The sequence below is a fragment of the Zosterops lateralis genome (genome assembly GCF_965231275.1).
Source record: "Zosterops lateralis genome assembly, chromosome: 12".
NCBI classification, from domain to species: domain Eukaryota; kingdom Metazoa; phylum Chordata; class Aves; order Passeriformes; family Zosteropidae; genus Zosterops; species Zosterops lateralis.
The window spans coordinates 1,145,077-1,158,602 of NC_139772.1; the positions used below are offsets into that span (position 1 = coordinate 1,145,077).

General features: G+C 62.6%; 2 protein-coding genes across 2 annotated transcripts in view; one reads left to right on the plus strand and one right to left on the minus strand.

Moving 5' to 3' along the window:
* Positions 1-300: 300 nt before the first annotated feature.
* Positions 301-7,622, minus strand: SPIRE2 (spire type actin nucleation factor 2; the record flags this gene model as incomplete). Its single annotated transcript, XM_083870501.1, has 15 exons — positions 7,341-7,622; positions 4,372-4,409; positions 3,901-4,260; positions 3,589-3,669; positions 3,029-3,193; positions 2,863-2,949; positions 2,662-2,770; positions 2,416-2,585; positions 2,185-2,335; positions 1,946-2,079; positions 1,567-1,701; positions 1,422-1,489; positions 1,055-1,082; positions 595-710; positions 301-517 (listed from the first exon to the last, which is right to left on the minus strand). Exons 1-15 carry the CDS (start codon positions 7,552-7,554, stop codon positions 301-303), a joined length of 2,073 nt encoding a protein of 690 aa, XP_083726627.1. The 5' UTR covers positions 7,555-7,622.
* A 4,110-nt stretch (positions 7,623-11,732) lies between these two features.
* The window catches only part of FANCA (FA complementation group A), a gene marked incomplete at its 5' end in the record, with an annotated part of 32,032 nt that continues 30,238 nt past the window's right edge, over positions 11,733-13,526 (plus strand). Inside the window, 4 exons of the mRNA XM_083870227.1 lie at positions 11,733-11,772; positions 12,127-12,233; positions 13,102-13,174; positions 13,330-13,472. Of these exons, the coding sequence (XP_083726353.1) occupies positions 11,733-11,772; positions 12,127-12,233; positions 13,102-13,174; positions 13,330-13,472 (363 nt within the window). The remainder of the gene's footprint in view (positions 11,773-12,126; positions 12,234-13,101; positions 13,175-13,329; positions 13,473-13,526) is intronic.

Here is a 13,526-nt window from a genome sequence, read left to right on the forward strand (position 1 = left end):
GGGGACATACAGAACAGCCATGCCAGCCCGGGGCACCGGGCACCCCGGCACAGCCAGGGCTTGGCACACAAGCGGGGCCGGGGGGCGAGCGCGGGGGCTGTGCCTGTCCCGCAGCAGGATCCATCCCCCAGGAGCTGCCCCGCAGCGGGATCCATCCCCTCGGGGACAGAAGGGGATGGCAGGGACAGCCAGAACGGGTCCTTTTCCCCCCTAGTCCATCACGTATATAAATATAGAAGCTGTGTGTATCCATCCTATGTATATATGTACATCGGGGGGCCGTGCCCATCAGCCGGCCCTTCACTTGAGCCACGCGTCGCTGTAGAGGGAGCGGGCCTTGGCGTGGCGCCGGGCCGCGGCGCTGGAGTTGAGCACGGCCACGCTGCGGCGGCTGGAGCTCACCACGTCCGTCACAAAGCCCGCACAGTCCGAGCAGACGTCGCGCAGCACCGAGCCCTGGGCGTAGATGTGCGGGAATTCCTCCTCCACCCGGCGCCAGCACGGCCCCGAGAGCGAGCTGCGGCACAGGGCACCCCGTCAGCCCCCCGAGGAGGAGGAGGAGGAAGGGACAGGGGAGGAAGGCTCAGGACTCACTGGAAGGGCTCCCTCCGGCGCAGCGGTGGGGCCTTGGACAGCAGCGAGCCCGGCAGGCTCTCGAAGCCCAGCGCGTAGACGGGGATGTGAGCCAGCTTCTTGGAAGGCATCTTCATCTGCCGGGGGTGGGAGTCAGGGAGGGATGGGGACAGGGATGGGGAGGGGATGGGACAGGGTTTGGATGGGGATAGGACACACAGGGATGGGATAGGACACACAGGGATGGGGATGGGGAGGGGATAGGACAGGGTTTGGGTAGGGATAGGACACACAGGGATGGGATAGGGCACACAGGGATGGGATAGGGCACACAGGGATGGGGAGGGGTCAGAGATAGGGACAGGGACAAGGCAGGGCAGGAGTGGAGTGAGGTGAGGCAGGGACAAGATGGGGCAGGAGAGGGACAGGGCAATGCACAGGGGCAGGGACACAGTGGCACTGCCCAGAGCCAGTCCCTTACCTTTAAACTGCAGGAGCTACAGACAGACCTGGGGACACAGAGAGAGGTGGGTGAGAGGGGCCATTGTGGGGACCCTGCTGCTGCCCTTCCAGCCCTGTGACACAGCACAGCATGGCACGGCACAGCATGGCACAGCACAGCACAGCATAGCATGGCACAGCATAGCATGGCACAGCACGGCACAGCATGGCACGGCATGGCACAGCACGGCATGGCACAGCATGGCACGGCACGGCATGGCACAGCACGGCACAGCATGGCACAGCACGGCACAGCATGGCACAGTATGGCACGGCACGGCATGGCACAGCACGGCACAGCATGGCACAGTATGGCACGGCATGGCACAGCACGGCACAGTGCTCACCGCTTGCAGAAGAAACACGATGCAGGCCAGGAGAAGAGAGGAAACTTGGCCCTGCAGCAGCAGCAGACCTGTGGGCAGAGCAGGGTGAGTTGAGGGTGGGGACACATGGCCCTCAGTCCCTCCAGCCCCTCATCCCCATTCCCACCTTCCCCTTCCTCAGGCTGCTGTACAGCTCCTTGCTCTGCAGGAACTTCTCCATCTCAGCCTTGACCAGCACCCTGCGCACGTTGATCATCTCCTCCACAGTCAGGGCCAGGCTCTCCACAGGGTGGCTGAACTCCTGTGGGACAGGGGGGGATGTCACACTGGGCTGTGGCACAGGGCATGGTCCAGAGCACTCCTGTGCCAGGGCAGAGCCTCTGAATATGGGCAGAGCATCCTTGGCATAGGCAGAGTAACCCAGGAGAAGCAGAGTATCTCTGGCAGGGGGACACCCCAACCACCATGTGTCCTCATGCCAGGCTGCCAAGTGCCCACAGTCATGCCTGCATGATGTCCCCAGCCCCAGTGTCCCCAGAACCCACCAGCCAGAGGTGCTTGGAGCTGCTGGAGGGGGCAGCACTGGATCCATCCTCTGGCCTCTCCTCCACAGCACCGAGGGCAGCCCGGGGCAGTGCTGGGCCATCTGGCAGCCGGTGGCAGCTGGCGGGGACAGAGCCTGCAGGGAGGGACAGGGAGGCTGTGCCAAGGACACGTTCCCCTGTGCCACCACCTCTGAAAGGCGTGGCACAGACCCCCTGAGGACAGGGATCCCTGGCAGCACCTGAGCGGGGCCGGAGCTCGGGCTGGAGCGGCTCTGGGTCCTGGGGGACAGCCTGGTCACCCCCCAGCTGGCTCTGCAGCTGTGCCAGGTCCTGCTCGGAGAAGGAGCGATCCCGCTTCAGCGGCACCTCCGTGGCCGGAGAGTCCTCGTCCTGCAAGGCCACGGGCACTGTGTCACCAAGGGCACCCCGGCACCCCCCGTGTGTCCCCACCCCTGCAGGTTCTCCCTTGCCTCGGAGAGGTTCATCTCCTCCATCTCGGCCAGGGTGGGCGCCTTGAGCAGGACGCGTGGCCGCGGGCGCACGGGCACGGCGCTGGCCGGGCACCGGGACAGCTCGAGGCAGGAGCTGGAGCTCAGGTGGCCAGCACAGGCGTGTGGGATGCAGGGCAAGGAGCTGTACCCTGCGGAGGGACAGGCTCAGTGCCGTGGGGATGGGCACACAGGTGACACAGCCCAGCGGGGAGGGGACACTGGTACCTTTCTGCTCCACGGGCCGGAGTTTCCGCTCCTGCCTGATCTCCTCCAGGATCTTCTCATGGAGCGTCCTCTGCTTCTGGGGCAGCGGCCGCAGCCGCCGCTCTGATGCCTGGGGGATGCACAGGTGGGACCTCAGGGATGGCACCCATGGGACCCACCAACACTGTCATGCCAGGGAGGGAGCCCGGTGCTGCCACTCACCTGCTTCAGGGGGGGCCGGGAGCGGATGAAGTCAAGTATGAGCTCGTGGGCATCTTTCTTCACCCGGGGGGGGATGTCTCCATCCACCTGGGGAGGGAAGGGGGTCACTGCTGGGCTGGAGAGGGGCAGGTGGAGGGTGAGGGGCTGCCACGGTGGCCACGCTCACCATGACCTTGCGCAGTTTGTAGTTACGGGCGCGGATGTCCTGCATGAGCATCTCGAAGGGAGTGAGCTGGTACTCGGTGGGCAGAGGGTTGAACTGCTTCTCCTGCACCTTCTTCAGCTTCACCCCGTGGCGCAGCTCCCGCATCAGCTGCACCCAGAGCCGGGCCTGGGGAGGAGGACACGGGGACACGGTGTGAGCACCCCCCCGTGCCCAGCCCAGCCCCCTGCCCGGGCACACCCCGGTGCCCAGCACAGCCCCCTGCCCGAGCACACCCCGGTGCCCAGCCCAGCCCCCCGCCCGGGCACACCCCGGTACCCAGCCCAGCCCCCCGCCCGGGCACACCCCCGTGCCCAGCACAGCCCCCCGCCCGGGCACACCCCGGTGCCCAGCACAGCCCCCTGCCCGGGCACACCCCCGTGCCCAGCACAGCCCCCTGCCCGGGCACACCCCTGTACCCAGCACAGCCCCCTGCCCGGGCACACCCCCGTACCCAGCACAGCCCCCCGCCCGGGCACACCCCCGTGCCCAGCCCAGCCCCCTGCCCGGGCACACCCCCGTACCCAGTCTGTGTTGCGGAGATTGCCCAGCTCCGCCGCCGGCCGCTCCTCCTCCTCATCATCCTCCTTCAGCTTCTGCAGTAGCTGTTGAGGCACAAGTGGCTGTCACCCTGAAGGCCCAGCCGGGGCTGTGCTGTAGGGCTGGAGCGCTGATGTGCACCCCAAATGCTGATTCCCAGCCAGCACAGCAGTCTGGGAGGGGCTGCACAGCCAAACACCGGCACCAGCAGCCCCTGTTGGGACGGACAGAGGGGGCACTGCACCTCCCCAGTCCCTTGTCACCGCAGGTGGTTCCCTGCGGGGACCCACGCTCACCTCCTTGGCATCGCGGATCTTGGCGAGGAAGGCCATGAGCTCCACGGTCTCTGCAAAGAGGGCCCGGCAGACAGCCTGGTAGTGCCCTGGGGCGCCGGCGGGGTCGGCCAGGCGGGCGGCACAGAAGCGCATGGCCTGGCCGAAGGTGCGCACGGAGCGGGGCGGCCCCTCGCCCCCCTCCTCCTCCTCCTCCTGCCCCCCATAGCCCTCGTCGGCCGTGGCGCAGCCGCTGTCCTCGGAGTCGCTGTTGGTCATCAGGTCGATGAGCTGCTCCAGGCGGGGGCTCAGCTCCCGCTCCTCGTTCTCGTCCAGTCCCCAGTCCAGAGCCCGGTACACGGCAAAGCCCAGCGACTGCACCATCTGCGGGGACAGCACCGGCTGGGACAGCGTGCACCCTGACACCGGCTGTGCCCACCCCGGGGTGCTCCGGCCGAGGGGGGCAGGCGGGGCAGGTCACCGGCCTCCACCTACCTGGGCCTCGGCGGAGGGCGTCAGCAGCGCGGGCAGGTCTGGGGGAGGAGAGCAGAGTTATCACTGGTACCCCATGGCCCTGTGCTGGGTACCCCGCCCCGCATCACCCAGGGATGTGGTACCCACCCACTCGGCTGTGGAGCCCCCACCCTGAGCTGCTCACACCCCCAGCTGCTCCTCCCCGCGGCTGGGATCCCTCTCCTGGCTCATCCTGTGCTGTCCTGCTCCCAGGGCACGGCTCCAGGGGACAGAGGGAGCCCTGCTATCAGGCAGTGCTGTCACAGCCTCCCAGAGGGCACATTGAGGGGGCACAAGCACCCGTGTACCCCTCACCTCCGGGGCTGGAGGCAGCTGAGAGCTCTGCACCCACGGGGAGGTGCCCCCTGTGCCCCTCTGGCAGTGGGGACAGCAGGAGTGGGCACAAGCAGCACAGGCACTGGCAGTGGGGACAGCAGGAGTGGGCACAAGCAGCACAGGCACTGGCAGTGTGGGGACTGGCAGCCACAGCTGCAGCATGGCACACACAGAGAGCCCAGGAAATGTTTGTGGGCAGCTTGAGCCCTCCTGGCAGCTGCAGGACAAGGAACATGAGTGGCCTCTGCAGTGCCCCCAGGCTCCCGGCTCCGCTTCCCTCATCATTAGCTCTGCATTGAGCTGATCAATGCGGCAGCCACCAGGATGTGCCAGCCGTGTGCAAGCCAGGGATGGACAGGAAAGGCAGCACAAGCGGTGGCCCTGCCATGGTACCACACACAAGCCCATTAAAACACCATGTCCTGGACTGTGCCTGGCTCCCACTGCAGTGCCAGACCCTGGGATGCCTCTTGGTGGGTCCCAGCAGCTCCTGCCACTCACTGGGGCAGAGCTGAGGAGGGAATTCCCACAGGATGGGGGACTGGAGCGGCTCCAGAGGGTGCTGCTGGCTCACCCAGCCCGGATCCAGCCCTGTATCCTGGCAAAGCATGTACCAGTGACACCCAAAGGCACCCAGAGCCCTCCCAGCCTCAGGTTTCACTGTGAAGGCTTCACTGGTTCATCCCTGGGGAGATGGCTCAGGTGGGCACAGAGGCGACCTGGGAGCAGGAGGTGGCACAGTGGCACTGATAGGTGACACAGTGGCACTGATAGGTGGCACCGGCAGGTGACAGCAGCTCCAGCCCTGCGGTGGCTCAGGGCAGGGTGTGGGGCCAGTCCCATGCAGGACCAGTGGAGCAGGTGTGACCACGCCATGCCCGGGTGCCACAGGCACGTGCCATGCCTGTGCATGTCCCTGCCCTGGGCACGGAGCCACCTGATGTGCCCCGGTGTCTGCCCAGCCACCGGCACTGAGGACACACCGTGACCCCACAGTGTCCCTGCCCAATGTGGGGGAGGCCACACAGTGACCCCACGGCACCAGGAGCTGTGGGGTGACACAGGTAGAGGCGCTGGCCATGCTCCCAGTGCTCCTGGTGGCACCAAGCCACCCCGTGTCGCTGCTGGCACCAGCCTGGTGACACCCCGGAACCGCCACAGCCATACCTGGCACTGAGAGCCACCTGTGGAAGGATGGCTGGGAGGGCAAAGGTCAGGGATGGGGCTGTCCCAGGTGCCACTCCTGGGGCCTGGCGCGGGGACAAGGTCCCCTGTGGCACAGATATGGGTGACGGGTGCCCGTGGATGTGCCACGTGGGTGTTTATGTGTCGGTCCATCTGTCCTTGCCGTGTGTCCTGCAGCCCCATCGTGGGTGCCAGGGCCACGCAAACACCCACAGCAAACACCCACAGCAAACACCCACAGCTGGCTCCAGCCCCACTGGGGCAGCTGGGACGCCCAGTGCTGGTACCACACCAGCCCCAGACCCCCAAACACAAGCCCACCCCCTCCCCCAGGCCCTCCTTCCGCCGGTACCGGCAGTGCTGGTGTCAGTCCCCCTTGCCGGGGCCAGGGCTCATCCCTGCCGGTGCCACCCTCCCTGTCCCGGTGCTGGGACCGGCCCTTTTCCCTGTCTGTCCTCACAGTCTCTCCTGCAGACCCTCTGCCCTGCTCCCCTGCTGCCGGTGCCTCGATTCCTGCCCCCCCCTCCGGTGCCATTCTCCTGCTCCGGTACCGCTCCTTCCCCGCCGCTGCCGGGGCCTCTGCGGTGCCCCCCCGCCGGTCCCCCCGGTCCCTCCGCGCCCCCAGCGCTGCTCCAGCCCCCCCTGCCGGTGCCGGTGAGCCCCGGTGCCGGTGAGCCCCGGTGCCGGTCAGTCCCGGTGCCGGTGAGCCCCGGTGCCGGTCAGTCCCGGTGCCGGTCAGTCCCCGCTCTTTGTGCTGGTTGTCCCGATGGCCCGGATCCGGGTCCCGGTGCCGGTAAACACCGTAGGCTGTTCCCGGTGCCAGCGAGCCCCAGTGCCGGTAAATCCCGGTATCACAGCTCCCGGTTCTAGCCGGCCCCGGTGCCGGTAAGTCCCGGTTCCCCGTTCCTTGTGCTGCTGAGCTCCGGAGCAGGAAATCCCCGGTGCCGGATCCCGGTGCCGGTGAGCCCCGGTAAGCCCCAGTGCCGGTAAGCTCCGGTAAGCCCCGGCGCCAGTCCGTCCCGGTGTCCCGGCTGTCCGTGCCGGTAAGCCCCGCTAAACCTCGGTAAAGCCCGGCGCTCCGCTCCCGCCGTGCCGGTAATTCCCAGCGCCGCCAAACCCCGGTGCCCGTAACCCTGGATACCCCCGTGCCCCCCGGTAAGAGCCGGTAAACGCCTGTAACCCCCGGTAAACCCCGGTAACCCCCGGCAAACCCCGGTAACCCCCGGCAAACCCCGGTAACCCCCGGTAAACCCCGGTAAACGGCAGTAACCCCCGGTAACCCCCGATAAACCCCGGCAAACCCCGGTAAACCCCGGTAAACCCCGGTAAACCCCCGGTAAACCCCGGTAAACCCCGCTCGGCGGTGCCGTCCCGTCCCCCCCCCGGGCACCGCCCGCTCCCGCCCCCCCGGCGCTGGCCCCGGCTCTGACCGTGCGGCGGGGCGGGCAGGCGGAGGGAGCCGTCGGCGCGGAGGCGGATGTCGGCGGTGCGGAGCGGCGCGGGGGCCACGGGGGCGGCGGCGGCGGCCCGGCAGCCCTGGAAGCACAGAGCCCAGGCCTGCTCCTCGTTCAGAGGCTGCTCGTAGCACTTCAGCACCTCCTCCAGGGACAGCTCCCGCGGCGGCCCCGCGCCCGCCCGCGCCATCGCCCCATCCCGCACCGCCGAGCGCGGGAGGGCGCGCCGGGCGGGGCACGGCCCGGGACACGCCCCGAACGGGCCACGCCCCGAACGGGCCACGCCCACGGCACAGCCCCGTCTGTGCTGCCGGGGAGCGCCCGGGGGCGGGGCCACCCAGGGGAGGGGCGGGGCCATGGGAGAGACCACGCCCCCCGCCCCGGTACCGGCACCGGCACTGGCATCAGGACCGGCACCGGCACCGGCACGGCGAGCTCTGTGCAGTCTGCCATGGCACGGTACGGCACGGTGTGGCACCTACAGCTCGGTACTCTTTGGCACAGCTTGGGACAGAACGGGATGGGGCAGTAGGGTGTGTGTGGCACGGCACAGCACGGCTCGGTACGGTATGGCACGGCTCGGAATGGCACAGCTTGGCATGGCATGATACAGCTGGGCTCCGTGTAGCTCAGCAGAGCTCAGTACCATGGCACAGCTCAGCATGGCATGGCTCAGCACAGTACAGAACAGCTCTGTACCATGGCACAGCTTGGCACAGCATGGCTCACTCAGTACCAATGGCACAGCTGGGCACAGCACGGCTCAGCAGGGCACAGCAGAGCTCAGTACCATGGCACAGCTCGGCACAGCACGGCTCAGCACAGTACAGAACAGCTCAGTACCAATGATATAGCTTGGCATGGCATGGCACAGCATGGTTCAGCACAGTACAGAACAGCTCAGTACCAATGGCATGGCTTGGCTTGGCTTGGCTTGGCGTGGCTTGGTTTGGCTTGGCTTGGCTTGGCTTGGCTTGGCTTGGCTTGGTTTGGCTTGGCTTGGCATGGCATGGCCTGGCACAGCTCAGCACAGCCCAGGCTGCAGGGCTGGGAGCAGGGAGGGGCTGCACTGGGTTCACTGGGTGCAGGGTTCAGGGGCACAGGGCGTGGATTGCAGGGTGTGTGATGGGGGCAGTGCCCAGCGTGGGTGTGGGGCAGTCCTGGTGACATCCCCGAGGGACACCAGACCCTCCCCATGCCTCAAAAGGATCAGGGTGGCCATGGACCATGGCTCAGCCCCAGCCCTGGCTCTTACCCCATTGATTCCACATGCCACAGGTGGGGCAGCACATGTAGGGACACCATGGCCTTGGCACCAGGGTCACCTGGGGACACACGAGCAGGAATCAGGGCAAGAACACAGGATGGCAGTGCCCAGGGGAGTCCTGCCATGAGACACCTGCTTTGTGGGGTGCTGGGGGAGCCCTGGGGCACTCGGCTGGGATGAGGAGCTGGCAGGGGAAAGGGCCAGGCTGGGACAGGAAAACTTCCTGGAGAGGAAGACTAGAGCTTCACATGCCAGAGAGTGGTTTGGGCATGGCCAGGAGATGGGTGAAGGTGCCAGGATGAGCTGGGGCCTCTAGGGACACAATATCCCATGGGAATGGGGTGTGTGGGGTCGGGATCCTGCAGCCACTGGGAAAGTCTGACATGAGAGCAGGATCAGCTTTGGGCACCAGCTGGTCCCTTCAGACACACAGGGAGGGCAGGATTGTCCTGACAGAGCAGAAATGCATGAGAAAGGTCAGAGGGAGCAAATTTACACCCTTGTCATGATGAGTTTCCCATTTCCATGATGGAAGGAGAATAAAGCCCTTTCTCAGCTCCATTAACCAATGAGTATAAACTGGGATCAATCCCAGAGCTGTCCTGGCAGGGCTGGGACGGGGACAGAGCTGTCCCACACGGCCAAAGAGATGCTCCAGGGCTGGAGAAATCTGCCAAAGAGCCGAGGATGGAGCAGAAAAACCCTTCAGTGCCCATCCCAGAGAACCTGAACAGCACCAGCTCCATCTCTGGGGAAGAAACCGGGATAACAGAGCTGGGAAACACAGCCCTGGGATTTGAGGAAGGGGAGAAGGGATACAGATGATCCAAAGTGTCTGTGCATCCCAGGAAATGCTCAAATACACCGCGGGCAGGTGGGACTGTGCTGCAGGGAGCTGGGAGCTTCATCTGGGGCTGAATTGAGAGGTTTGAGCGCCCCGTTTGCCCTGTAATCATCCTGTTTGGGGCCAGGAGGAAACCTACCCGTGCCAGGCCGAGCCGAGCTGAGCCGTGCCAGATCTCCAGCCCCTCCAGACACAGCCGGGGCGGCTCCGTCGGGGATGGGAGCGGGAGGACGTGCGGCGTTTGATGGAAAAACCACCCTGCAGGATTCATGGGAAGACATTTGCATGATAAAAGCATCGGAGCATTTTGCTTTGGGTAAATCTGTAATTAATATGGAATCGTGGGGTAATTAAAAGCTGCCGGCGTGGAAAACTCAAACAGAAGCCAAGCGTGTGTGTGTGTGTGTGTGTGTGTGTGTGAGGGAAATGGATTTGAAGCTGAAATAAATTAGGGGGGGAAAGAAAAATGAAGTGGTTTTGGGAAATGGTGCCAGGGCACTGTGGGAGGGTTGGAATTGCTGGTTGGAATTGTGTGGAAGGAGGAGAAGGCCGGGAGCTGGGATGGAGGGCAGACAGAGCCCTTCCCCAGCCACCTGTGCCCTCTTTCGTGGTGGATAACCCATTCCCGTGGGTTTCTGCTCTCATATGCAAAAAGATTCCCTACAAAGCCTTACAGGAACTTGGGATGAGCACAGGGAGCACCTGTGGGGTGCTGTGTGTCTGTCCCAGTCTGTGCCTCTCCTGCTTTCCCTCCATGTCACAATAAACTGGGAACACGGAGGGAAGGAACACCTCACTGGGCAGTTTGCTCCTGCTGTGGCCTCAGATTGGCCAGTGTTTGAGGGGGGACACTCTGAGAGACACCTTGGGGACATTTGTGACCCCAAGAGGCATCTGAAACACCCTTGGGGACCTCAGGGACACCCTGGGGACACCATGAGGACCTTCAGGTCATCCTTGGAAACTCACTGAAGACCTTGAAGGCATTGCAAGGACCTTGGGAACATCCTTGGTGACCCTGGGAATAAACTCCAGGAGCACTCTGGAATGCTGAGCTCCCAGTCAGATAGCAGATTCTTTAGCTGCTGGGGCTGGTTGTGATGGGGGATCCCAAAATCTGGGGCTGGCACAAACTTGAAGATGGCATTGGGGTTTAAAGCCACCCAGGAATGTGATTTTCTCCAGGGATCCCATGGCTCTGTCCCTGCTGGATGTGCTGGGAAATTCTCCCTGGCTCCTGACATCATGTGCTGCTGACTCACATAAATAAACCTCAATAAACCATCCACGGCCAATCCCAGCCTGTTTTCTGATGCTGGACACACCCCGGGGAATTCATCTTTCCATAAACAATCACCACTGCTGCTCCAGGCTGTGGTGGCCAACAGCAGTGGTTCATCGTCAGGAAGGATCAGATCAGAGGGAAAAATCCCTCTGGGAATTCTGTGCTGCTCCTTGTGAAACTTTGTGGCCATTCTGGACCTAAAGAGATCTGAGGAAAAACAGGGAGAGGGGTTTTGGATAAGGGCTTGGAGTGCCAGGACAAGGGGGATGGGTTCCCACTGCCAGAGGGAAGGGTTAGATGGGATATTGGGAAGGAATTCCCCCCTGTGAGGGCAGTGAGGGTCTGGCACAGGGTGCCCAGAGCAGCTGTGGCTGCCCCTGGATCCCCGGAATGTCCCAGGCCAGGTTGGACATTGGGGCTTGGAGCAGCCTGGGACAGTGGGAGGTGTCCCTTTCTATGGCAGGGCTGGGACACAAAGAGCTTTAAGGTCCTTCCAGTACAAACCATTCCCTTCCAATCCAAGCCATTCCGTGATTCCATGATTTATTCTCCCAGCAATGCTGGCGGTTCTTCCCTTTGGGAATTCCAGCCGCTCTTGTTCCCTTTCCTGGGTGGGATCAGGGCCAGCACCATCCTCATTGCCCAGAACTGAGAGGATCGGAGTCCCTCACCGTGTCCCACACAGACAGGGCGGCGCGGGTTCCCTCACTGTGCCCGACCCGCCTTATCCCTTAATGTCCCTCCGTGTCCCTCCCTGTCCCTTCCTGCCCTTCCCAACATGGCGGCGCCCACAGCTGCCACTACCAAGAGGGCGGCAGGGGCGGGACCGCGCCGCGCCTCCGACCAATGGGCAGAGGCGGCGGGGTGGGAACTCCCACGGCCGCTCTTCCCTTTCAGCCAATGGGTTCGGGGGGCTCGGCCTGCGGCAGCCAATAGCGGCGCGGGCTGGCGTGGCGGGAACGGCGGCCCGCGATGGCGGGCGCGGGCGGGAGGAGCTGGCGGGACCTGCTCGGTACGTGAGGGCTGAGGCGGGCCGGGGGACAGCGGAGGGGACGGGGGGTGTGAATGTCCCCGTTGTGCCTTCCTACACCCCTTCTCTCTGCCTGCACACACCCCTCTATCTGCCCCCTTGTCCTGCTCTGTACACCGGCCTCTCCCTGCCCTCATGTCCCCCCTCACGTACCCAACATCTGTCCCTTAAATCCTCCTCTGCCTTCCTCAAAGCCCCCGTGCCCCGGTACACATCTGTCCCCGCTCTCCCTGCCCTCATGCCCCCGTATATTTTCCTCTCTGCCCTCATCCCCCAGCAGCAGGGAGCGGGCGGTGATGTCCCTGGGAACACCAATAAACCCAAATTTCTCAGCAGGGAGAGCCAGGAAGAGGAAAAGCCCCTTCGGGAGCCAAGCGGAGCTCCAAGAAGCGGCTCTGAGGCTGCTGGAGCAGCACCAGAACCTGGGGGATCTCCTCCTGGAGGTAGGAACGGGACAGGGCAGGGTGTCCTGGGAGTGGGAGATCCCAGCTGGAGATGGGTGCCACTGGTCAGTGGGGCCAATGTCCCAGGAACACAAATTTCCGTGATACATGGAAAGAAAAACCAACAGTGGAGGAGTAAGGTGAAGTTGAAAGCTCTGTGTTGCAGAAATGAGATTATTATCCCTTTTCCATCGATTTTTAGTCTGTAAAATCAATGTTTTACAGATTAAAAATGGTTAATCGTGGTTTGGTTTTGAGAAATCCAGTATATTTTCCTTGGCAGAACTGGCTCCTTGTGAATCTTAAGGAGGACAATTCAGGCTTTTCTCTGAATTACCAACCACGTCTGACTGACATGAGTCTTCATGACATCCTTATCTTGAGCCACTGTTGTGATTCTCCTGTGTTCTCCCTCTCCTCACACACTGAATTTACAGCTACAACAGATAATGCAAATATCTCCCATAGTTCAGGGTCTCTCTTTCTCTAGAGAATATTTCCCTTTATAAGAAAAAGGGGGATTTAAGTAGAAAATGATCCAACATTTGGATGTGTTTCATCAAATATTTATGGCTTTGTGGCTTCACAGAAAGGACTTGAAAGGTAAGGATTATAGAAATTCTGCTCCTGGTGCTGCTGCTGAGCTGTTTGGTCCCTGGGGATGAAGAACACTGACCTGTATCTCCTTTTATTTTTGGCATTAACTGACAATCACTAAACACACATCTCTTGTAAAGTGAAATCTGGGCTTTTCCACTCCCATGTGGGAGCTCCGTGTTAATTTCACTTCAGTTGCTCCATCAGTGCAGGGATAGATAAATGTGTGTGACAGATATCTAAGAGTTTTATGGTTTTGTTTGGCTTCCAGGTGGGAGATTCAGCCAAGCCAGGTGTGAAGGATGGGGCAGAGCACCAGGGAGAGTCACCAGAGTCATTTATAGGTGAGCAGCATCTACCAAGCCACATGTGGGGAAGAATTTTTACCCAATACTAGATTTTTGCCTTTATGTGCAACCCCAGTTTTAATTTCTTTTCATTGTTCTGGTCTTGTTTCTTGCCTGGTGATGACAATCTTCTGCTTTGGTGTTTTGTTTAGTCTCTGTTCTGCAGGAACAGGCCTCCAAGCTGGGTGTGCCCACAGCCACCTTGGCAGCCAAAAATGCTGTTGCCAACGTGGAGAGGATCTGCCAGGACTCTGCCAGCCCCTCGAGAGCCCCACTGCTGAGCTCTGGCCAGAGAGTAAGGGCAAAGCTTTATCTTTATCAACAAAACAGCACTGGTAGGTTTGACTGT